This window comes from Zosterops lateralis, assembly GCF_965231275.1.
Source record: "Zosterops lateralis genome assembly, chromosome: 2".
In the NCBI taxonomy this organism is placed as follows: domain Eukaryota; kingdom Metazoa; phylum Chordata; class Aves; order Passeriformes; family Zosteropidae; genus Zosterops; species Zosterops lateralis.
In genome coordinates this window covers 69,386,719-69,411,669 of record NC_139763.1, presented here as the reverse complement: position 1 = coordinate 69,411,669, position 24,951 = coordinate 69,386,719, and the positions used below count along the sequence as shown (strand labels likewise).

At 41.8% G+C, this 24,951-nt stretch overlaps 1 protein-coding gene across 3 annotated transcripts; it reads left to right on the top strand.

Moving 5' to 3' along the window:
- Nucleotides 1-2,806: 2,806 nt before the first annotated feature.
- USPL1 (ubiquitin specific peptidase like 1) lies at nucleotides 2,807-19,254 on the top strand. 3 transcript variants are annotated; one of them, XM_083854795.1, is made up of 9 exons: nucleotides 2,807-2,863; nucleotides 6,882-7,048; nucleotides 7,601-7,729; nucleotides 8,980-9,637; nucleotides 11,336-11,422; nucleotides 11,830-11,959; nucleotides 13,203-13,328; nucleotides 13,991-14,151; nucleotides 15,682-19,254. In XM_083854795.1, exons 2-9 carry the CDS (start codon nucleotides 6,950-6,952, stop codon nucleotides 17,565-17,567), a joined length of 3,276 nt encoding a protein of 1,091 aa, XP_083710921.1. In that variant the 5' UTR covers nucleotides 2,807-2,863; nucleotides 6,882-6,949; the 3' UTR covers nucleotides 17,568-19,254. The 3 variants fall into 3 exon arrangements, with proteins under 3 accessions (XP_083710921.1, XP_083710923.1, XP_083710922.1); XM_083854797.1 differs by lacking the exon at nucleotides 2,807-2,863 and having other exon boundaries at nucleotides 3,050-6,977; XM_083854796.1 differs by lacking the exon at nucleotides 2,807-2,863 and having other exon boundaries at nucleotides 3,050-7,048.
- The last annotated feature ends 5,697 nt before the right edge of the window (nucleotides 19,255-24,951 follow it).

The window sequence follows — 24,951 nt, the reverse complement described above, 5'->3', positions numbered from 1 at the left end:
GAACACTCAAATCAATTCCTGGTTACTGTGGAGTTGGCATCATGTAGTTATTACTATAGGACTGTTTTGTACAGGACAAAAGAAGTTCTGCGGTAAAATGCGATGAAAAATGTCAGCTTCTTTTCTTTGCCAACACACAAATTCTATTCCTCAAGCATATGGAAAAACTCAGGTCCTGGATTCTGTCTTTGGCATAAGCTTTCTTTTAATCTACTTGAATGTCAGGGAGGAAAAAAGAAAGGACACCAGTAAATCCTACTGTGGTACTTGGGAGTATATAAAAAAATACCTGAAATCACAGAATAATTTGGGTTGGAAGGGACCTTTGAAGCTCATCTAGTCCAACCTGATCCAATGAGCATGGATATCTACAAGACCAGGTTGCTCAGAGCCCTGACCAAAATGACCTTGAATGTTTTCATGGATGAGGCATCTACCACCTCTCTGGCAACCTGATTGTTTTTCACCACCCTCATAGTAAAGTATTTCTTCCTAGACCCTGCTAAAATGCCTGTCCTCAAATATAGGTTAATACACCAAAAAAGTTGGTGGGGGAGAGGGAGGGAGGCATTAGGTAGCTTAAAAAATCTTAATATTGAGTCATGGATTCTAGCTTACCAGAGAACTAGGATCTAGTACTAGAGCTTTTTCAAAATCAGCCCACACTAACAAGCAAGAAAAACACCTTTTTAATCTTTTTGATGCCTTGAGGAGCTACCTGGAACAGAGGCTAGACAGTGGTAAAGGAATAAAGTAGGTATTTATTAAAAAGGCCTTCAAAGGATACACCTTGGGCAGTACAAGAGCCTGGCCAAGGCTACACCCAAGATGGACAACAGGTCACACACATTTTCACACTTTATAAGTTTTGATCTGTTTACATTTTGGGGTTAATGATTCAATCACAGCTTCAGGTTATGAAGTCCCATCCTCCCAGTTGCCCCTCCTCAACTCACTGTTGTTTACACTTTTTGGGCCTGAAGCTGCAATGGTGTCCTTGGTTCTCAGGCTGGAAAAGGATTGTTTTGTCTAACTACCCTGTGTAAGTTATTAATGCTTTATATGAAGTTCAGAATCTGGAGAATATGGAAGTTAAAACTTAAGGCATCACTTTCAGAGCACAAACAGGTAAACACCTTTTACCACATTGTCTCTTAGGCTGTACACACTTGAAACAAAAGTTTGTGGAAGGACAAAACAAAACGGCAGACTCTAGTCACCCCTGGGAAAAGGTAAAACTTACACTGCAATGAGAATCTAAAAATTTGTAATTGAAATTAAAGAACAGAACTTACATTTATTTTCGTACATCCACAGTATTTTAAGCATAAGTAGGTATTACTAGGGTTAAAACCACAATACTCTGAGAGCCCCAAAATGCCAGGAAAAAAATCACTGCATATGTACAACTACCTAAGGAAACTACTACATGATATTATTAGGTAGACTGCATTATTTGATCAGTTTTAGCAGTTAAACAGAGCCACTGGAAAAGAGATTAAATACTTATCAAATGCACTGCGTGTATGTAGGAACACCCATCTCAATGGCCGTAGAGCAACTGAGTTTCTTCTCCTACTCAACATACCCAAAAGTGCTTTACACGCCTTATGAATGTACACAGAATAAAAAACATTCTCCACAATCAGTGCACTAATGAAGCAAACCTCAACATGAATCTAAAAATAAGTACTTGTGACATAATTCTTCGCGAATTTGATTGCAATATTTCTCCAGTCAGGCATAAAGCTTCTGCCAACAGAACAAAATACTCTCAAACATAAATTCAACCTTCACCACATTGCTACACAAATTAAAGGAGCAACTACAGCAGAAAATTAGGTTATGGATGTTACGACGGACCCGTTAGAGTAACACATCATTTCACAATGCAAATCATGCAGTGCTAAGCGCTGTTTAAAAACGCAACCAGGAGCAGCGAGCCAGGAAAGCAGAGGCAGGCACAGGAGAGAAGGTGTTTTCTGCGCTATCGCTGGAACAATCTCCTGACTCACTCCCTCCCTCCCGCAGCCCCGGGGAGCAGGAGCCTGGGGCCGCACTGACAGCTCTCCTGACGCAAGAGAAGCGGAGCACTGACCTAAATGCCGCGGCTGCTGAGCTCCTTGCGGCTCAGCCCCAGGAAAAGGGGCCGGCGTGGATTCAAGCGCCAGCCACAACCACCCGGGCTGCTGCAGCCCGAGCCTGCTGGTGCAGAGACGCTCGCCGAGACCCCCACATCACCTCCACCTCTTGAGCCTCCAAAAACGACTACGAGGCGAGCTCTAGGCTGGGATTTAGAGCAGAGATTTTCACCAGGGAGCTGCGCATCCCCGCAGCGCTTCGGCGGCGGCGGCAGCAGAGCCGGCCGCCCCAGGGTCTCGGGCAGAGAGCCACACGGGAGGCACCGAGCCTCGGACAAGGTTAAACCCCACCTGGGCGCGACTTTAGGCAGGTATTCAATGGCCCGCGGGTTAATCATCAACTCCCTGCCCGGGGCACGGCGCCCAGCGGCGGCGCGGCCCCTCCCGGCCCTGGGCCGCGGGGGAGCAGCTGCGGGCCCCGCCCTGCCCGTGCGGCCCGGGGAGGCCCGGCCCCCGCCGCCGTCCCTCCCCCCGAGCCGCCTGAGTGACGGGGCGCGGCGGAAGGGCGCGGGGGAGAGAGGAGGGAGCGGGGGAGAGAGGAGGGAGCGGGAAGTGCCTCCGGCACGGCCCAGGGCCCGCCCGGCGCTGGCCCCGCCCCCGCTGGCTCCGGAGCGGGCGGCGCGCGCGGGGCGGCGGGAGCGCGCCGGAAGCTGCGCAGAGGCGGCGGCGGCGGCCCCGGGTACGCGCGGCGGGGGCCGGGACAGAGCCGGGAGCGGCCGCAGGTGAGAGCGGGGCCGCCGAGCAGCGGGGCAGGGATCGGCCCGAACCGGTCCCTTCGGTGCGGCGGAGAGCGGGGCGGGTCCGGCGGGTGCCGAAATGCCGACTGAGTATTTCATGTCAGTAGCGCCGCGGGGAGGGAAGGGCCTTCCGCCCCCCGCCCGTAAGAGCTGCGCCGGGGGAGGTACCGAGTGCCCGCCCGCAGCCGCCCCCGATTGACTCTCTGAACGCCTTTTTTCTTCCGCAGTCCTTCCGTAGCGCGTGGACCGCTCTGGAGGTGGAATAAGAGCTCAGGAGGCAGTTTACGCATAGGTTTATCTGAAAAAGCCGAGCACGTTTCGTGTGGGAGGGAGGGAGGGCAGCACTAGCGGGCCTGTCCTGACGGCTGGGTGAGGGGCCTCCGCCCCCCCGCGCCTCTCCTTTCCACTGCCCTGGGACACAGATCGCCTGCCCTCCTGAAATCTTCCCTCTTAGCTGCAGCTGTAATAAAGTGCGCTAGTCTAGGCTGCGTTTTTCCTCCACTCGCATTGTTATTATCAGAAGGACTGAAAGGTGCCAGCAGAACGTAGTTCCCCAGCCCTTGTCACACACCCATGAAAGCGTTTAATGTGTGGAGGTCTCAGAGAAATCTGCCTGTAGATGAAACTCTTAGAACAGTGGAGTAATGATGTTGCACGCTGGTTCGTTTTGCAGTGTCATCAGCTTTATCTTTATTTGCTTAGTCTATGTTAGGCTGTTTTCAGAAGAGGAATTCATGTTTGCTCCCACACCATGGAGCCTTGCAGTGCTGCCCAGTACTTGCAGGCTGTGCTGGAGAGAGAGTTGTTTTCTGACCGGAACGATGTTACTGTAGCATGTAACAAAATACATTTTGTAGCCAAAAGTGTCAGTTTTTGAGAGATGGGCTGAGATTTGGATATTTGTAGTTATGACATCTGATTTTTTATTGTGTAAAGAATGGAAAGGTAACTAACAACACTTTTTTTCTTCACATTTGTTTCTTTTAATCTTTTCAATATCCCCTTGATGAAGGAAACTACTTGTAAGGTGATTTACAAAAAGGTTAGTTTTAAATGTCCTTTTAGCCTTTAAACAAGGATGTGTTCTCTTCACTGTAGTGTAATCACTGTTGTTGCCTGCTTTTTGCAGTTTGTGACTGATTTTAGTTCATAAGGTAGTGTTTCACAAGATACAGTTATTGTCAAAAAGGCCCAGGTCCCTTTTTCTATAGAATTGTTTGATGTGATGGTTTGGGCTGGAAGGGACCTTTAAAGATGGTTTAGTTCCAACCCCCCTGTTGTGGGCAGGGACACCTTCCACTAGACCACATTCTTCTAAGCTCTGTCCCACCCGACCTTGAACATTTCCAATGATGAGACATCCGCAGCTTCCTTGAGCAACCTCTCCCAGTGTCTCACCATCCTGATTGTAGAAAATTTCTTCCTTTAATCCAATCTAAATCTGCCCTCTTTAAATCTAAAACCACTGCACATGGTACTGTCACTATAGATCCCAGTAAAAGTCTGTATCCCTTCCTCATAAGCCTTTTTTAAGTACTGAAAGGCTGCAGTAAGAGAGAGCTCTTCTCTCTGGAACCTGCTCTTCTCCGGGCTGAACAATCCCAGCTCTTGCAGCCTTTCTTCATAGGAGAGGCACTCTGAACTCGCTCCAGCCGGTCCACATCATTACTCAGTTCCCAGCACTGCAGGTGGGATGTCACCACAGCAGACTGGAGGGGCAGAATCCAGATCCCGTAGTCTGTGTCTCTTTGCTGAAGATAATAAACAATATTGGCCCCAATATGGGCCCTTGAGGGACACCACTGCGCTTGATACATTGAGCTGAAGCTCTTTGGATGTGGCCATCCAGCCAGTTCCTGAGGCATTTAACAGTTCTTTTTCAAGCCCATATGTCTCTAATCCTTCAGCTTCTCCTTATTTTCTATTTGCTGCCTTCCCTAGGTCATTGGAGTTTTCATAGGCCAATTTAATTCCCTGGAATAGCAGAAAAACTGATGCCTTACTAAGTTTTATGCTGCTTTGTGAGTTCATTTAGTTCATAAAAAGTCTGATGGGGACATGAGTTATCAGGGAAAGTGGGGGGAAGGGAAATAAAAGAGAAAAGTGATGCCCCTGTTCTGCAGCAAGTTGTTAGATCAACTCATCTACTCAAGGAAGTGTAGCCACAGCATAATGATAATTAAGTCACATCCACAGCATATTTTGCATTACATTTCTCAATATGCAGAGTTAAAGAAAGAAAGTGGCATTAATTGTTTAGATCATGACCCAGTAAGGTTGAGTGTGTGTTCTTGTGTACTTTCCCATCTGTAATGCAGTTATTGCACGTGGCTACAGTGCAGCAGTTCAGTTCTTGCAGTACTTGGTGCAGCAGACTTTTACTTGGCTGTTTTTCTTGGCTCTGTTGATCTCATGCCCAGTGTTTGTACATTGTGCAAAGATCACCCATACCTTCCTGTAATGTTAAAAACTTTGAGGAGTACAGGAGGCCTCTTGGTACCACTCTGCATATCTTAGTACTGGCAGACCCATTTTATTTGCTCATTGTGTTTGTATTTGAACTAAAAGGATGATTTTTTTTAAAATGTTATTGTATTTGTAAGAGAAATAAAAGTCTTTATTTCAATATTGTGGTACAATTGCCTGGGTGATTATAGCTGGGGGAGGTGGTGTACATCTCAGAACATCTTATATATCTCAGTATTTAAGCTTTAAAAAGAACAGAAGTAACAGAAACTGAACACAACCAGAAAAAAGAACAAAACTTGCTTTCCTTTTGAGAGAGCTGTTAGTGTAAACAGGGCCTTGCAAAGAAGTAAATGTTTTATAACACCAAAGGGTGTGCTTAAAATGTAATAACCTGCAGGTTCTTAATGTTAATAACCTTTTGAGTGTGTGTTGAATTTTTGTGGTGAGAAATTTCTCAGGAGCTTTTGTCACATGATCTTGTTTTTTATTTACACCTGAGCACTGAGACTGCTTCCTGCCAAGGAATTGACAAAAAGTCCCTTGAAAAATAAAGTTACGCATTTTAGTATGATATAGCCTATGGTAAAGGTTGTTATCTGTACAACTTGTATTAAACAAGTCACCTTCCTGACTAGACTAAATACATGATAACAGAGTTGAGATGCAGTGTGATAGTGCTGCTGCCGCTATGTGAAAAGTCAGGGTGCTTGTCTTTGCTTTATTCTCCATCAAGCTTGTATACCTTGAGCTAATTCATTTAATTTTCACCTTGCATGAGCCCTGGATTGTGCAGTTTCTTGTGCACCCTACAACATTACTTCGAAAGCTAAACATGCTCTAAGGCACATGGATTGATACTTTTATGTTCTTGCCTTCTATTACAACCATTAGTTTCATCAGTCAGGGAGTAATACCATCTCTACATGGTGCAGCCTGATAATTCTGAAAAGTGCTGCTGGACACACTGAAAGTATCAATAGGATATCACCTCATTTTGACCCACTCTTAAGTTGCTGGGGGGGGGTCTGATTTGAAATCTGAGTGGTTGTGTTTTTCTGTTGTGCTTTTTAAATTCATGCTCTGTTGGTTTTTAGCATTCCATGCAGTTCTGTAGGGTCTCTCCTTGCCAAATATTTTAAGTAAGTTTAGGTTGGACTAGTAGTTACACTGGTCTCAAGAATGCCTGGAGAATTTTTTTTTTGTAAGGAGTTATTGCTATGCTGTATAAAAGGGTTGAAAGGACATCATGGCGTGGGAGAGAATGTTTTTCAGTGAAGTAATGAAAGGGGGACGGTTGTGGCTGAAGGAAAGATACTACATTGATTACAATTCAACAACTTCCTTGTGCATATTTAAAGTTTTGAGTTCACAGTCTGCAATAGAACAAAAAAAAAAAGTATTTTCAGTTTAGGAAATACTCTTCTGAATTAATTTCCACAAATTATGCAAGCTGCATTGTTGTTGGTAATTGTTTTTTCCCCCAAACTTCAGTCTAACTTTTCTTTTATTGTTTTATTCACTTCTTATTTTTCAGGAGTCTTTGAAAAATCCTTAGTGGTCATGACATTGTTACAAGTGACATAAATTAGCCAGTGGCTCAGAATGATGGATACCCAGAAGACTACAAATGGTTTGCAAGTGATTGGAGAAGGGACTGGTATAGGGAATTCGGCACTCCACATGGTGGGGTATTTGGGAAAAGTCAGTTGACACTTGTTTTACATATGTGCAAAGTTCATATTTTTCTCTGTTTTGAGAGATCTGATTTTTAATTGGTCATAATTTACAAAAAAAAAAATCTCAAAATTATTTTCCACGGAAATCTATAACAATGGCGAAAGATTATTCTAAGTAAATATGTGCCTATGATTTTTTTTTTGGCACTATTTTTATAACTGTTTGCATTCCTCTGAGAATTGATTTGTCTTTCAAAGATCTGAGTTTGTGTTCCCTGGCAATAAGGGTCCTGTGGTTCAGTTCAAGTAGAATAAAATGTGCATATTTGTGTTGTTAAAGACACCTTGTTTGAATATGTAAATAAAAATATAAATTTATTTAAATCATGCTATCATACAAATATATTGAAAATAATAAAAAAGAAACCAATGTAGTTTGCTTTTTTATATTGTATTGTATTATATCCAGGAGTTGAACAATGATTTTGTATCTTGATAAGTATGTCTTACTTTGGGATAATGTGTGAAAGGCATAAATTTATGCTGCTTTATCTTTCTTCGTTTGTTTTTATTTTAGAACGGTAATCCTGCGGAAACAACCGCACATGAGCATTGTCCAGTCTGCAAAGCGAAGGGTCAGATCCAAGGTTTACGGACTTACCGCCTTAATTTTGAAGAGTCCATTTTCCTTTGTGAAAATCCTCAGGTATTACACTAATAATAAAGAGTTTTATTTGGCCCTGCAGAGGCCTTTACCTTCAGCAGTTACACCTCTCTAAGTCCATGATTTTGTTGGTGGAAAGCAGACTATTGAAATAGGATGCCTCTGCATCTGTGCGCTGCAGGATATTTGCTTGCAAATAGGGAAAAACAGAACTAACCTGTGTATATGCAGTGTTTGGGCACTAAAGTAGCTACCCTAAAGGATTTAAAAGCATAAATTAAAATGAAATAAAGGAGGCTTCTTCTCATGTAACAAGGGATCACAAGTGGTACTAAATAAAGTTTTGTACAAATCAGAGTAGAAGGTGAATATTTGATGATCATGCAACTAGTGCGTAAGTCTAGCAGATCTGAGTCTCCCATTTCCCTTCTTTAAGTTTGGGTAATGCAAATAGATTTATAATTGTAATGACAATGTTTTTCTTTCTTTTTTCCTCCCTTTTTAATTTTAACCTTAGCTGGATTTCTGCGCTGCTTAATATTTGAGTTCTGATTTTGCTACTTCTCCCTTCACTGCTTTGTGTATGTGGGGAGGGTATAGCAATCCCAAACAGACTGGTGCCCTTAAATTAGTAGAAACTAGACTAGATATGGGTCTCAGAGTTGGTTTTTCCATTCTTTCCTGCTTTTAACTAATTACAGTAGAGTTCTGGAGCTTGGTAATAGGGATTTGTCTATATTCTGGTTGCCACCTGGTCATTGAGCTAGCCTGAAAGACACTCTGCCAGTTTGGGCACCAGTAGTCTCTCAGGCATGGGAAAATAATGTCAAATCTGTACCCTAAAGGAATGGATTTAGCAGAAGAAGACAAGAGGACTTTCCTTAGCAAAATTAAGTTGTTTGCAGAGGTTGGAAGAATTTACTGGAAAAGTAGTGTTGAAATGTCACTACTGATATATTTATTTCACAGTTGTTTATAAGACAGTGGTGGGATAACTCAGCCTTCCTGTCATACCTATGTTGAATATATGTACTGATTTAATTAAAATACCACTTTACAGAAGTCCCTATGGCTGGGTTGGATAGGGGTCTAAGCAACTCGGTCCAGTAGAAGGTGTCCCTGCCCATGGCAGGGGGTTTGGAACTAGATGCTCTGTAAGGTCCTTCCCAAACCAAGCCATTTAATTATTCTGATTCAACTGCATTTTAAAAGTATGTTTTTTACTTTCTTTAGCTCTTGTTCACCTGAAATTGCTTTGTAGATTTCACTGTAACCTTCTTTCTTTCCTTTAGTGTATCTACCCACTTGGTTATAAACCATTAAACAGCATAATTACTTCTACTCGTTCAGAAAATCATCAGGTTCCATCTACTCACGAGAAAAGGAAGTTGGGCGATACCAGTGACTTTCCTGCTGTTGAATCAGATCAAAAAAGAGCAAGAACTAACAATGTGCTCAATGTTGAGCACACCATTAATGCAGACTCCATTGCAAAAGGCTGCCAGAATAGTTTGTGTATTCCCAAGGCAAGCCTACATGATGTATTACAAAATGACCAGCAAAACCCTGGCAACCAGGAGCGGTCCTGCATGCAGAAGGTGGATTCTGAAACAACCACCAAGACCAACAACTACCAAGAAAGTCCACCAAAGACTTCTAGTCCCAAAACAAAAGTGTTGCCAAATTCTGAGCTTTTATCAACAGCGACTGAAATTTCACTCAAAGAGAGTAAAGATTCCAATAATAACAGAGATTTATGTCTTCAGTGGAGACACATACGTAATCTCTGTTGGTTAGATTGTATTTTGTCAGCACTGGTACACTTAGAAACATTAAAATCTGCTCTAGCAGAGGAATATAACAATGGAAAATGTTTACTCCAGAAACTCATAACAAAGTATAATCAAGCATCTGTTCTTCTGAATACCTGTAAAAGGAGTAAAGTAAAAGGTGAGTCAATTTAGTTGCTGTTTCCTCATAGTCAGACTGATTTGCTGCAAATATGTGGAAGTTAGTGCAGCACACTTATATATGCCTCCTTTCTATTTCAAGATCACGAAAAATACAACTATTACCGTGAATTTGCAGAATAGTGTGCTTTATCTAGCAAAATCCTGGTAACATCTGAAGTTGTTTTTCTTGGGGCAAACATGCACTCTTTAAAAACATGTTTTCCCCAAGAAAACACCAACTGCTGGTGTAGCCTTCGGTGATTTTCTGTTCTGTGGATTCTGTTTTAAGACTCCTAAACTAAGATCATGGGGTTTTTATTTCTCTTGAACTGGACCATTGGTGTCGTAAGTCCAAACATGTAAGACATGATCTGTTAGAGAAGGAATAAAGCTCTCTGGTTAGCCAGTACCTCTCCTGAATTTCAGTGGACATTCTGTTGGAATATGTGTATTTGAATATATAAACCACAGTCACAGAACAGCCCTAGGTAACTTGAATAAGGTCCTACCTTTCCTGGGAAAAATAATGTATATCAAAATAATGTGTATTAAAAGTGGTATAATCAATGTTACAAAGCAGGGAGAAAACCCCAAAATATTCTGAATGAGTTCATGTAGTGTGCTTGGCAGAGGTCAGGCTGCTTGAGTTTAGGTGTTCAGCTGTTACTGGGAAGCCTTCTGCCATCCTAGAACCTGTCTGAGATTTTTTTTTTTTTTTTTTTTTTGTTGGGCTGTGTTTGCAAAGGAGCTCTGGTGTGCAGTAACCCTTAAATGGGAATGTTAGGTGTTGGAATACAGTGTTATTTTGGAAGAATTTAAACATTTTCATTTCAATTGCTGCAAAAAAAATAGTTTATTTGGATGACAGTGGAGAGGGGATTGGATGAAAAGTATTTTTGTGGAGAATAGGTGTAGAATTCATTATGCTCTTCTTTGTAATGTTACAGTATCTTTTGCATACAGCTATTTTAAAAACAAAAGCAGTATATTGGCAAGAAACTTAGTCTTTTTTTCTATACTGCTTATATGTAATAAGCAATTTCAACAATATTCTAAATATTTCCTTTAATTTCTGCAGGTTATGATCATGATTGTATAGTAGAAGTTACGTTCTTGCTTGTGTTTAAAGTATGTACTTGTGCTTAAAGAACATGGAAAATTAAAATACTAAGACATATAAAGTAAAAAGTTATTTTTAAATTTAAAATTATTTTTACTATTTTAAAGGCTCACTTGGGAAATTGGTATTTAATCTGAAACAATACATTTAAATGTTTTATTATTTAAACTGTATAACCTTACAAAGCATGTAAGCAAATTTTTGTGCTTTTCATCTTAGTGTTTAAGTTTTAAAGTTTTCTTTAAATCTCTGAATCTTCAGGATTTTTAATGTGTGGTCACACTATCCTTAAACAAAGCTGTTGGCGCAGGCTCTTAGTCATAATTTAAGTCAGAGCAAGTAGTTTTTAGTCAGCAGACAGCAGTAAACTGCAGTAACTTGTGTAAATTCTTCTCTAATTTTCAAATGGATTAATACCAAGAATTGGCTGTTCTCCCAACAAGCCTTAGGCAAGTGTGGGTCAATATGAGAGGCACTGGTTTGCAGAGAGGAAGTGCATGCTATCTGTATATGTGTGAAAAGGTGTGGAGCCTGTTACACATGACTACGTTAAGACACACGTATTTTTTTCTTCAGATGTTCTTCCAAAAGCAGAATCTCAGCTCAATGAAATCAGAAACGTAATGTTTACAGAACTTCAGCCTCAGCTGAGGTGTGAATTGGGTAAGTAATTAGTGCAGCATCTCAGTAATTACTTTCAGGAAACCCTTGATGTAAAGCCTTTTATACATAAAAGTATGTGTTTATGTATGCATACAAGATGGTTTGGAAATACATTTGTTTCTGTTGGTGACTTGCACATACTTTACAGTATTATCAGCTGATTTGTCCTTTGCCCATTTTGACTTTTTAGAGAGCATATCATCTTTGTAATTATGCTGTAGTTGTGAAATTGTCACTGATAACAACCTAATAACATGGATCAGTCCCTTTACTGTGAGAATTACAAATAGAGCCTTGAAATAATAACTGAAATTTAAATCATAGTAATAAGCTTATCTTCCTTTTTGAGGTACTGAAAGGTGGTTTTAGATATTTAGTGACCATTTTTTTCTGCCCCATCTTTGAAGGTAATATGGAGAATCCAGTGTTTGCACTTCAGCAACTCTTACAAGTGGATCAACAAGCTGAGAAACTATTCTTGCATTCATTCTCATGGAAGTTTGAATGTGCAAATTGTGGCCACAAATATCAGGACCGGTGAGATTTTTATATAGCTATTCTATTTTACCTACCTTTTAAAATCTGTATATGTATATATGTATACATATATATGTATATGTTGGTTTTCTTCAGATTTCCAGGTTTAAGCTTGTTGTTAAAGTTTTACATGATCTGCTTTTTCATTTCCAAATAGTTTACTGCCATTCCATGTCTTAAGCAACCATTATCAATTAGTTAAGAAAGAAACAGTAGGTAACCATGTGAGTCTCTGGACATGCTCACTCTGATTTTTGCTGAGAGTATAAAAATTGTTGTGGTTCTAAAGAATGTATGCCTAGTACACTTCTGCTATTGAGAAATACCTGGAATATTCACTTGGGTTACAAAGAATCAGAGATTCTCTAACACAGGTTATCTATTTTAAAATAGCATTAGAGGGGATTAATTTCTTGAGAATTGATTTAGTTCTGTATAGCCACAGGTACAAGCTTGTAATTTAGGCTCCCTTTAGAGTCAGCAGGAAAAGAAAGACACCTTCAGAAGACAGCTCATTTTTTTTGAAAAACATCTGTTTTCTCTCCACTGCCTTAGGTTTATATAATGACATTTCAGATCCCAAAGTGAAATAATATTAATTCTGTTACTCTGGGAAGTTAATATGTAGCCCTGGTTAATACTACATCTTCAAGAGCCCTTTGTTACATTCAGTGCTTTTTTATAAGTTTAAAACTAGTTTTGGTTGAATATAGAGGAAGTCCTTTCTGTGGCTAATGAATTAATAAACTATGTTGCTTCACTGTAATATCCCGGACATTGTATTTTTGTACAACAATGTAACCTCTGTGTAATCTCTGCTATGAATGTATTGGTTTTTAAAAACATGACCTTGTATGACATGGATTCTCAGGTAATTTGTTGCTGCTTTCTTCTCTTCTTGAGATTCTGTATTGGTAGTAAATTATGCAGATTCTGGTACAAGCTCTGTCATACATAGGAAAGGAAACCGAGATAACATTAAAAGGGAGAAAAAGCAAATAATGTGAAACTAAAGGCCACAGGGCTGCTGACAACAAATGGTGACTGATGCTGTTTGGCAGAACTGAATTCAGGGCTGATTTGGATGTGATGCTGTCACAGTGAATTCCACACAAATGACATGAACATAAATAGAATTTGGGTTTGCCATAATGTTTTTGTAGCTTGTTTCCTTGTAAAGTATGTATATTTATTGTTTTCTGATCACCAACTCAGCTTACTCTTTTAATGTGTGTGTGTCCAGATTGAAGAAAACACTAACAACATTTACAAATGTAATCCCTGATTGGCATCCACTTAACGCTGTTTATATTGGACCGTGTAATAACTGTGGTAATACATCTCAAAGGCGACAGATGATCTTGGAAAAGTAAGTTTGAATATGTGAACTTAAAAGTAACATACATAAAGTTCTGAGACTTCATTTATTGAACCTATGACTTTTGAAACCAAACTATTACTGTGGGTTCTGCAGAGATTCTAAATCTTAAGCTCTGATCAGTACTCACTTTTAAAGATTTTAGATCATTCTTAAAAGTTGAAATAGCAAAAAGTGTTTACTAAACATGTCACAGAGCAGTGTTTACCATGCTGATCAGCACACGTGTTGAGCTAGGTCATAAATACTTAACTATCAAGTAGTAAATACAGACAACTGATATCCAGTGTCACTGGCCTTTTCACAGCCTCTGCTGTGGATGTAAGTTGTTTGATCATTTGTTTACTTATTTGACTTGGGAACAATGTCCCTTGCTACTGTGTTTATGGCACAGGGTTGTTTTTCTTCAACTTTTCCTCACTCCACAAATCCCTTATTTGGTGTTGGCTTTTTTTCCCTAATCTATAATTAAATGGAATATCCAGTTGGGATATTCTTCTCCCTTTGCACTTCCTGTGCAATCTGAAGAGTCTGTGAGGAAGTAAAATAGTAAGGGCAGAACCACATACTCTTAGAGATGTCTTACTTTTTCATTAGGAACTTCTGCCACTGTTTTATTGTAATAAACTGGTTCTTTATTGTTTCTTTGTCAGACTACCCTCAATATTAACGTTACATTTTGTGGAAGGCTTGCCACATAACAACCTGGAGGAATATTCGTTTCAATTTGAGGAAGACACCTACCAAATAACATCTCTTGTTCAGTACAAAACAGATAAGAAGCACTTCATAAGCTGGTCTTTGAATCCTGATGGTAAGAATCATAGAATGGGTCAGGTTGGAAGGGACGACACGGGGTCATACAACTTTCCTGCTCAAGCAGGGTCATCCCAAAGAACAAGGCACAGGATGGCATCCAGATGGTTCTTGAATATCTCCTGTGAGGGAAATTCAGCAACCTCTCTGGGCAGTCTGTTCCAGTGTGTGGTCACTGCACAATAAAGAAGTTCTTCCTCATGTTCAGGTGGAACTTCCTGTCCATCGGTTTCTGCCTGTTGTCTTCTGCCCTATTGCTGAGCAGAGCCTGGATCTGTCCTCTCACACCTCCCTCTGGATACTTACAGACACTGCTGAGGTCCCCTCTCAGTTGTCTTTTCTTAAGGCTGAACAGGCCCAGCTGCCTCAGTCTTTCCTCATAAAAGAGAGAGATAAGATAGAGTTATTGTTCTTATCTACCATAATATTTCATGAGTCTACGTGTGACGTTTTATGGGTTACTGCAATAGTCTCAACCGTTGATAAATAATTACAAAGATTTCTTTTGTCTGCATTCTAACCTTCATTTTAAAATGCTGTGAATAACTGGGAAGACTTGTTTCTCAGAGTGAAGATTATCAGTTGGTTTAACTGCACTGTGCTGTCTTACAGTGCATTTACTAGAAAAAGTAATTTGGCTATAGAGTTTTTTTTTCCCTTCATAACTTCGTAAAAGTTAAAAAATGCAGTCTGACCATGACTGTGGAATAAACAGTACTGTTTATTTTTAAACCAGTGATTCATCCTTTCTTGGCTGAAAGCAAGGTAACCTATGGTACTATGAGCAATTAATGAAGTTATTTTTTTATATCTGAACTTTATGGCACCTCAGGGGTGGGAGGCACAAATCCATGCTAGAAACATGACTAATGGTAAGATGGTTGTACCACTGGTGGAAGATCCATAGTCAGAGAAGGTGAAAAGGTGATATTTTGATAATCATTCCCCTGTAGAGACCAGGGGGTGCAGTCTTATGAAGTATTGTGACAGCATGAAAATTGTGTAAATCATACTGCCAGAGATAAAAAGAAAAAATTGTAAGAGGAAACAGCTGGGAAATGCCTAGTTAAGAACCTCCTATATGTTATATATATCTGTTCTAAAATTCTTGAAGCTGTAAAATACCCTTTCATGATCCATGAACAGTTTGCAGGTGATGAGACAAGAGTATTAAAATGAGCAGTGCCTCCTACCCAGGCAATGAAAAGGTCTACAGAGAAACTTAATTTGAGAGGTGGTTCTTACCTCAGATTTGTGAGGGTATTTTCAGACAAAATGTTTCAGGCAAAAAACACCCTTAGCTAGCTTTGTTTTATGGTTGACCTACTCTGACCTGTAATAATATTGCTGCAAGTTCTTCTTGTATTTGATCTTTTTACAGAGGAAATCTCCCAGTTTTCTCTGGAGAAAAAAACAACTGTATTTTCTGCTTGTCAGGGGAATGGGTTAATAAAAATACTTGACAAGTGTGAGGATAGTGACTTCAATTTTAAGTCTCTGAGTCTCTGCACTGGTTGCTATTTTTCAGGAACTTGGCTTGAATGTGATGATTTAAAGGGTCCATACTGCAAGAGACATAAAAGATTTGAAGTTCCTCCTTCAGAGATTCATATTGTTATCTGGGAAAAGAAAGCATCCTGTCTGCCAGAAGAGCTGAATTCACAGTCCCAAAGTAAAAACAGTGAAGATTTTCCTCTTAATAATGTACATTCAAATTCCACAGTGTTGCATTGTGGTTTTGATAACACTGTCGGCAAAACACCTGCAGAACACCACAAAGAGGATTCTGTGAGGACTCCAGAGAAGAAACAGCAGCAAGTAGCTGAGGAGCAAAGTGTTGTTCATCATGGTTTAGAAAATCTGGCAGATGGTGATCTTGTAAGACTGATGCTTGAAGAAGTTCTAGTTGACTCGGAAGATAAACCACTGACGGTGGGAAATAACCTTCTTGATGGATGGGGCACACCACAACAGCAGGAACCAGCTTTTTCACTTAGCACTCCATGTACAGGAGAGTTTGCTGAAACTAGTCTAGCTATGAACAATATATCCATGTTACATGAAAATTCCAGTATTTGCTTACCTCTAGAAGAGTTGAACCCAGTAAATATTACTCCTCTCATGCCCAAGAAATGTGACCCTGATTCATATGACTCATCGCCTTCTCAATTAAATGACAGAACTGATTTAGCTAACAGAGAACATGGATTAAAGTCAGAACTACTGCTAAACAATAAGTTTTTAGCAGTAGAAAATACTATACAAAAATCACCTGACTTGAAAGAAGCAAGCAAAACTGTAGTTGATTCTAAAGTTGGCAGTTCTTCTTGTGTCACTAATTCAGTTCAGCCCTCACAAAAATACCGGAAAGGAGGATTTGTAGGAAGCTGGGTAAAGAAATTATTAATCAAGAATACTTCTTTTATGCCTTCAAGTGCCTCAGCTCTCAAGAATGAGAGAAGTTGTAAAACTCCCTCCATGCAAAAAATTCATGAAGTTCGGTTGCCAATTAAGGGTGCAAGTAACTTTGGTGGATTTCAAAGCAGAGGTACAAAGACAACAACTGAGACCCCAAAGTTACTGGCTCCTCAGAGTAATAACACTCGTCCTTTATCAAATTTCAAAGGATTTTCTCAAAGCACTTGTCTTCCAACAAATCATACCACTATTGTAGGTCCAACTTGGACTAACTCAGGAAGTATGTTAAGTACCTCAGGTAGAGTGGCTCAGTTCCCTTTACCTGGGTATAACTCTGGTAAGGCAGAAGAGTCAGACAGTGACAAAACAAAAAAACTTCGCCTGAAATTGTTAAAAAAACTGAATGCTAAAAAGAAGAAGTTGGCTTCACTGGATAAATTAGTGGAGCAGATGAAACAGGAAAAACCTGTGAGTGGAAACATAAGCACCCCATCACAGACTGAATCTCAAAATGACAGTGAATTATTTCAGAGCTTTTTAAGGGAGCTGCAGTATCAGATTGATGTCACAGGTAAGGAATCTGAATTTAATGCAAACTCTGTGGCAGAGTGCACAGGCCGTAATAATGCTGATGAAATATTGGCGGAATTACTGTCCCCTGCTTGTCCTGTCACTTCCTTGGAGGCTCCAAAGAGCGAAGATGAGTGCACGTACATGGAGATGGTGCACAGCAGTGTGGCTACGACCGTGCCCGATGGGAACCCCAGTGTGCCACAGGCAGCAGTGACAAGTGAGGATCACAATTACTACAGTCCTGTAAAGGACACTAATTCAGAGCTTGATGCAATAAACAAACAGTGTGTGAAAAAACTTCCTTTTGAAAGTCCTACGAGAAATGATATCCTCGAAGACCTGTTCTCAATTTCAGCACCAAGCTCAATGGCAGCTGACATAGATTTACCTCATTTTGATGAAACCCTGTTTGAAACTTGGTAAATACTGAGTTTCTTGGTTTTTTTTTTTTCAGTATTATGTATATTTTGAAACAAAGCACTAATAAATTATATTTTATAACTAGTTTAATTGCACACTGGCTGTACTTGAACAATTTACATGTGAGGGTTTTTTTTTTAATGTAACAAGCAAATCAGGGTTTAATGAATTTTATTTTTCTGAAAAGCAGTTATTTTAGCTGTCAGGTATGATGATGATTTTTAATTAAAAGCTCCTATGAGTCTTAAATTTTCCTGCTTTTAATATGAAAAACTTCCATACTCTAGTGAATTTTAAAAGTAATTAAGTTCTGTAGTCTTGATAATATAACAAATACTACTTACATAGTAGTGATTTTACAGGACCACTCAACTCCTGAAGTTATTTTGTCCAACATTTTTAAAAAACTACCTTCTGTAATCAGGGAATTTTGTATCCTCTGATATGAAGATCATTTGTAACATAAACTTGAGGCTGGCATTCTGCTAGGCTGGCATTCAACTCCTTACAGAATTACTGTTCTACAAGCTCATGCTGATGTATACACACCCCTTGGATCCAAGAAAAGATGGATACATGGTAGAATTTTTCCTATTTAAAGTTATAGCACCTACTGAGTGTTCATCCTGGGCAACTGCAAATACAACATGGTAGAATATCTTCTGAGCCAGGTTATTTTTTAAGTAGAATTAGTAAGATTTGGTCCAGCGTTTGCATCACTAAGAAGGAATACCAGATGTACGCATTAGTTTTTCATAGCTGCAAAAACATTTAATAAAATAAAGGTTTCTTAGAAATAATTTAACTGTAAGTTAATGCATATAACTGTTGTCACTTGGAGTTTTTCATGACTCAGGCAGCGCACCCCCAACCATATGTGAGATGCCAAGGAGAGGCAAGGTCAGTAGGAAGAAAGTAATGGAAAAATGTGGCAAGACAGCAGTGAGTAAGCAGAGGGATTCACACCTTGGTATTTCTGGATTTGTATAGCTTTCATTTTGCTAGATTGGAGTCTTTTTAAAATGCGTAGACACAAAGCTGAGGGTATTCTATGCCAAATTTTATTAGCTGTATGTTATTCTTGGAAATGAGAAGGATTTTATCAGCAGGTCTTTATATCAAACATTTTTAGAGTTCTGCATTTTTTCATTGTTTTAGATCCCAAGTTCAAAACACTAAATGCTCAGTCTTACTTTTCCAGTAGATGCAGATGAACATAATGCTATTACAAGGCATGGCTACAGATTGTAATTGTTTTGGATTGTTTGAACTAGGTTTAAAAAGTGTTTGAAAAACTATCAGTGGCCCTGAACTTGCAATGTCAAACTTACTTCTGCTGCAATTGGGTACATTGTTATCAAACCGGTACTTTCATCAGCGAGTGTTTTCATTTTTTAAATTTAAGTTATTGTGAAGAGCTTGAGCTTCTCCTTTGTTTTAAATACTGTGGTAATATTACAATAGAAAACAAATGAATGGATTCTGAATGTTAAGGGCTGGTGTACTGCATATGAAATGTTTGCCCATTTCTGAATTCCCTAATTAAAAAAAAAAAAAAAAAAAAAAAAAAAAAAAAAAAAAAAAAGCAACTGACCAAAATGAGAGTTTGATTGTTTGATTTATCTATGAATGGGTTGCAATGACCTGCAGCTGTGACATGGGGGCTTCCTTCACCACAGGCTTGGGACACAGCACACACCCAGGGGTGAGTGGGTGAGTAAAGCAGTGAGCCAGGGTCGGTGGTGCAGAATGCACAGGGCAACAGGAGGAAGAGACCCTGCTAGAGGATGAGGAGGTCCTGCTGGAGAGGTCTATAATGAGGTTCATGGCAGAGGAGGGAGGCTGTGGGGGCACACCTGCTGTGCAGATATACCTAGACAAAAGCAAGGACCTCTGGTCACCACTGGCACCCCCTCCACAAACTGAAGTTGGGAGAGTTTGGTCTGCAGCTGTGTGGGATTTACTGTGGGTACAGGTATATATAGAAGCTCCAAGAGCAAACAAATAGCACTTGAGATTAAAGTAGGTATGAAAATAAATCTGTTGGTGCTGCATGTTCCTGGCTGCCTTTTTTCCTGAAAAAGAAAACTAAAGATGATGCAGTGCAGATTTGTTTGTTTCCATAAATGTTTTACTGCCTCTGATCCTGTGCAAGTGAGAATTTAGCTGAGATTGAATGAAAACCCCATGACCAAAGAAACTGGTTGGAATTTGAAATGTTACTGGATGTTTTATATTAAGAGTAGTTTTTAAATGCAGCTCTTAATTTGCCATGAAGAGAATATAAAATATTGTAGTAGTTTTCCGTCAAGTGGAAATATACCAGGTGGGCATATAGCAAGTACAGGTAGAGAAGCTGGCCACTGTATTATGGAGGTTTTATCAGTGTTCTAGGGTAGATTTCCCAAAGTATAATGGCTTTGACCACTGCCATCTTCACCACTAAACCATGTCCCCAAATGCCACATCTACATTTTTGAACACTTCTAGGAATGGTGACTCTACCACTTCCCTGAGCAGTCTCTTCGAATTTCTAACCATCCTTTCAGGAGAACTTTTCCTAACATTCAATCTAACCTCCCATGGCACAACTTGAAACCATTTCCTCTCATCCTGTCTCCTATTACCTAGGAGAAAAGGCCCCCACCTGGCTACACTCTCTTTTCAAGTAGTTTTGGAGAGAGAGCAATAAGGTCCCCCCTGAGCCTCCTTTTCTCCAGGCTAAACACCTTCAGCTGCTCCTCATCAGATTTGCACTGCAGACCCTTCCCCAGCTCCTTTGCCCTTCTCTGGTCATGCTCCAGCCCCTCAATGTCCCTATAGGGAGGGGCCCAGAATTGAACACAGATTTTGAGGTATGACCTCACCAGTGCCAAGTACAGGGGGACAATCCCTGCCTTAGTCCTGCTGCCACATCATTGCTGATCCAGGCCAGGATGCTATTGGTCTTCTTGGCCACCTGGGCACAGCTGGCTCATGTTCAGCTGTCACTGACCACTACTCCCAGGTCCTTTTCCACTGGGCAGCTTTCCAGCTGCTGCCTCCAGCCTGCAGCACTGCCTGGAGTTGTTGTGATCCAAAGGCAGGACCCAGCGCTTGGCCTTGTTGCACCTCACAGAACTGGCCTCAGCCCTTCAATCCAGCCTGTCCAGATCCCTCTGTAGTCTTGTTAGTCTGTGCTTTCTGATTTGGGAAAAGCATAAAATCGTGGCACTCAAGAGTTTGGAATTGGCTCTGCAGAGATGTTGCTGTGATTCAGATCTTACTACTTGATGATACATTCAAACACTTCTTATAACACAGTAAAGGGTGAAAAACAGGGCTGCCTTCTTGCATCCTGCCTACAATAAACCAACACATCTGCAAAGGAGCTGCCTGGATAGATTTCTAGCTGTATAGCTGCTAGAGCACTGTTCAAGAAATCTACTGTGGTGCTGATTACAAATCTGATTTTGATCTTGATGTTTTCATGGCTGGGTATTGCCATTTATTCTTCCATCACTGTTTTTTGCTTTAAATAATTATTCCCTTCATGACCATATATCAGTGAGAGCCATTGTGTCTTGTCTGTGTTCCTTTAGCAAAGCTAAGCAGCTGCTCTTGATGTGAGCCCTTCGTGCTCAGAGCAAAGAATTGCCCTTCGAGCAGCTCATGCTCGAAAGTGCGTGCTGTGCTTTGAAGTCCACCAGGATTCAGTCTCAGAATGGAAGAACTTCCAGTCTAAGTATGGATCTAAGACAGCGTGCAGACAGAGCAAGAGAGAAGAGAAGGTTAGTGGGATAACAAGGCTGATGGAGTTTGAGGCATTTTTAGTTTTACACTGCTGTGTACAAACACGGTGTGGTTGTTTGCAAGGGAGATGCTGAAGCTGCACAGCCCAGGAGAACACGGTGGAGCCACAGGGCTCACAAAGGAGAGGAGATGCTGGGAAAGAAGTGTAAGGAAGTAGGGGCCGGGAGTCTCCAGCATATGTTTTCGAGAAAGAGGCCAAAGACACCCTCAGGAGATGCTACTTTCTAAGTTAATATCTAAAGGGGCTTCTCTAATGCCCACGGAAAGTGGTTGCAAATTTTGTCCCAGGTTTTCTGATGACGTTCAGACGGTTTCAGCTGAGGCTCCTTTCCCCTCCTGTGGGCGATCTTTCCAGGGAAAAACGCCTATGCCAAGACGTTCGTGCACGGGACTGAAGCAGAGCCACGGCACAGCCCCCAGCCCTGCCCCTGCTCCTCCCTCCCGGCCCCGCTGCACTCCAGGGACCCGCCCGGGCGGGAGATGTGCCCCACGCGGCCGCCGGCGCCTTCCGAAGAAGGAACCAGAAACACGTCCGCGGTGACACGGGAAGGAGAAAAAAAACATGGTGTTTCCGCCCGGTTTCGAACCGGGGACCTTTCGCGTGTTAGGCGAACGTGATAACCACTACACTACGGAAACTGCCCTTAGATGGGAGTTTTCTGCAGTCCCCCTTGAGCGATCAGACGGAGCACCCGGAACCCCCAGTGAGCGAACGCTGAGGGTGAAATTCCTCTCGGCGGGGCAGGAAGAGCGAGGTCCCGGAGCCAAAAGCGAGTCTCGGGCAGTTCCCACCGGTATCAAGGCGGCGCGGGCCGGTTACAGCCGCCGCCTCTTGCAGGACGGAAGGAAAAAACGCACGGCGCAGCACAAAAGGATTGCGCCCCGTCCCTGGGTGGGCTCGAACCACCAACCTTTCGGTTAACAGCCGAACGCGCTAACCGATTGCGCCACAGAGACGCGCTGCGACCCAACCTCGCCGAGCCGCAGCAGATTCCCGTGGCGGGTGGGGCGGGTTTTGTGTTCCTTTGTGCTCTTGCTGTTCCCCGCTCCTCCTGCGGGCCTCGTGGTCCGGGGTTTTTAATCGCCAGCGTTGGGGCCTGATTGCTGTTTCAATTTTTTTTTTTTTTTTTTTCCTGTGGCCTTTTCTGTTTGTTTTCCTGAGGGATTGGGAGTGGACAAGCAGAAAAATGTAGTGGTTGAAGTTCTGCCTGTTGGTGCAAATGGAAGCCTGAAAGCTGCTCTCCGAGTCAGCTCAGCTGGCAAGAAGCAGCTTTGACAGTATGTGCCAAGGATGAGGAAGGCAAAAATTAGCATTTCCCTGTTATTGAGGTGGTCAAGGGATTCAACATCTTTCCTTCTAATAATTACAGTACCAAAAGGAGTAGTTGTGACCAGAAACTTGAAGAACAGAAGACAAAATTCACCCCGCAGTGACTTTTGATTCAAAGACGTTTGATAATTATTTGCAAGAGCTAATGGAAAGCGGGAACACTGACAGATACATGACAGGGAGAAAACAGACTTCTCAAAGCAGAGTGGAGAGAAAGATCTGTGACTCTGCTCCCCAGGTAGCCTCACCTCAGCTCTAAACAGTCTATGTAATGAATTATTAATCAAATTTAGCCACCTAAAAGGTAATAAGGTGATAATGGCAGTAAATATGAGCTACAAAAACCAAATCAGCAAGGAAAATATATCCTAGATGGATGAGGGCCAAGTCTGGGAACACTTAAGCCACCTGCATGTACCTAAGTCCATTGGCCCTGGTGGGATATACTCACAGGTGCTGAGAGAGGTGGCAGATCCACTGCAATCTCCATCAGCTTTATCAGTCATGGCAATGAGGGGAAGTGCCCAAGGATGGGAATAAAGCAACATTACCTCCATCTTCCAGAAGGGCAAGGATGACTGGGGAAACTACAGGCTGGTCAGCTTCACCACAATCCCTGGGAAGGTGATGGATGAGCTAATCCTGGAAACCATCTTGAGGCACATCAAAGACAGTGAAATCACCAGCAGTTGTTCAGTATGGCTCAGACAAGGGGAAGTCATGTTTGACAATTTGCTGCACTCCCATGGTGAAGAGATTGGCCTGGTAGAAGAGAGGAGGGCAGTGAGGATTGTCTGCCTGAACTTCAGTGAAGCCTTTGACACTGTGTCCCATGAGATCCTTGCAGAGAAACTGTTGATATGTGGGTTGGATAAGCAGACAGTGAGGTGGATTGAAAAGTAGCCAAACTGTTGTTGTCCAGAGCGTGGTGATCAGTGGCATGATGTAGTTGGATGCTGGTAACTAACAGTGTACCCCAGGGATTAGTACTGCCCAACATTCCATTAATGATCTGGATGATGGGCCAGCGTTTACCCTCAGCAAGTTTGCAGACAGCACCAGACTCACAGGAGTGGCAGACAGAGCACAGGGGGATGCTGCTATGCAGAGAAACCCTGACAGGTTGGACAAATGGGCTGATGGGTACCTCATGAAGTTCAACAAGGAGAAGTGCAAAGTCCTGCAGCTGTAGACAAAAAACCCATCATGCACCAGGACATGCTGGGGGCACCCATCTAGAATTCAACCTGGCAGAAAGGAATATGGGTGTCCTGGTGGACAGCAGGTTGAACACAAGCCAGCATGGGCCTTTGTGGCCAAGAAGGTGAATGGTACCCTGTGTCACATTAGACAAAGCATTGCCAGCAAATCAAGAAAAGTGATTCTGCTCCTCTGCTCAGCTCTGGCGAAACCACATCTGAAATACTGTGGGTAGAGTTAATTTTCTTGGTAGCTGGAATGTGGCTCTGTTTTGAATTGGTGCTGGAAAAACTGCTGATCACAAAGGGATATTTTAGTCACTGCTGAGCAGGACTTATGCAAAGTCTTGGCCTTTTCTGCCTCTCACATCACCCCACCAGCGAGTGGACTGGGGGTGCACAAGAGTTGAGATGGGACAGAACAGGGACAGCTGACCCCAGCAGATCCAAAGATTACCCCACACCATATGGCATCATGCTCAGCATATAAAGCTGGGGGAAGAAGGAGAAAGGAGAGAACATTTGGAGTGATTGCATTGTCTTCCACAGTCATCATTATGTGCCATGGAGCCTGGCTTTCCTGGAAATGGCTAACACCTGTGGAAGTGGTGAATGCATTTATTGTTCTTATTTGCTTGCTTGTGTGGATTTTCCTAGCTCTTTTCTCAGTTTTATCCTTCTGATTCTCTTCCTCATCTCACTGGTGGGGAGCGAGCAAGTGCCTGTGTGGGGCTGAGTTGCTGGCTGGGGTTGAACCGTGACAATGGGACACCAAGGGGTGAGGAGGAGGAGGCTGTGCCAGGGGACCTGGAGGGACTACAGCTTCTTTCTTCCAGCTCTGTTTTGAGCTGAATTTGTACCAATGGAATATGAAGACAGTAAGTGAAAGGAAGAAGCCTGTGAAATGTGGAGAAGGAGGGGTTTTTGAGGCGGTGCTCTGTCGGCTCATTCTCTTGGCTGTGCAGAATGAAGGCAGCATTTTAAAAACTGCAGCATTGCCCTTTTCTTCATGCTGCACTTCACTATTTCCAGCTCTGTTCATGTGCTCCACTGGGGTTTTGTCAGG

What these genes read in the sequence shown, in the direction of transcription:
- USPL1 (XM_083854795.1), top strand. Translation starts at nt 6,950, where the DNA reads ATGATGGATACCCAGAAGACTACAAATGGTTTGCAAGTGATTGGAGAA. An exon ending in TAAAAGGAGTAAAGTAAAAG is followed by an intron (nt 9,638 to 11,335) that starts GTGAGTCAATTT and finishes TTTTTTCTTCAG; the next exon opens with ATGTTCTTCCAAAAGCAGAA. An exon ending in TCAGCTGAGGTGTGAATTGG is followed by an intron (nt 11,423 to 11,829) that starts GTAAGTAATTAG and finishes CCATCTTTGAAG; the next exon opens with GTAATATGGAGAATCCAGTG.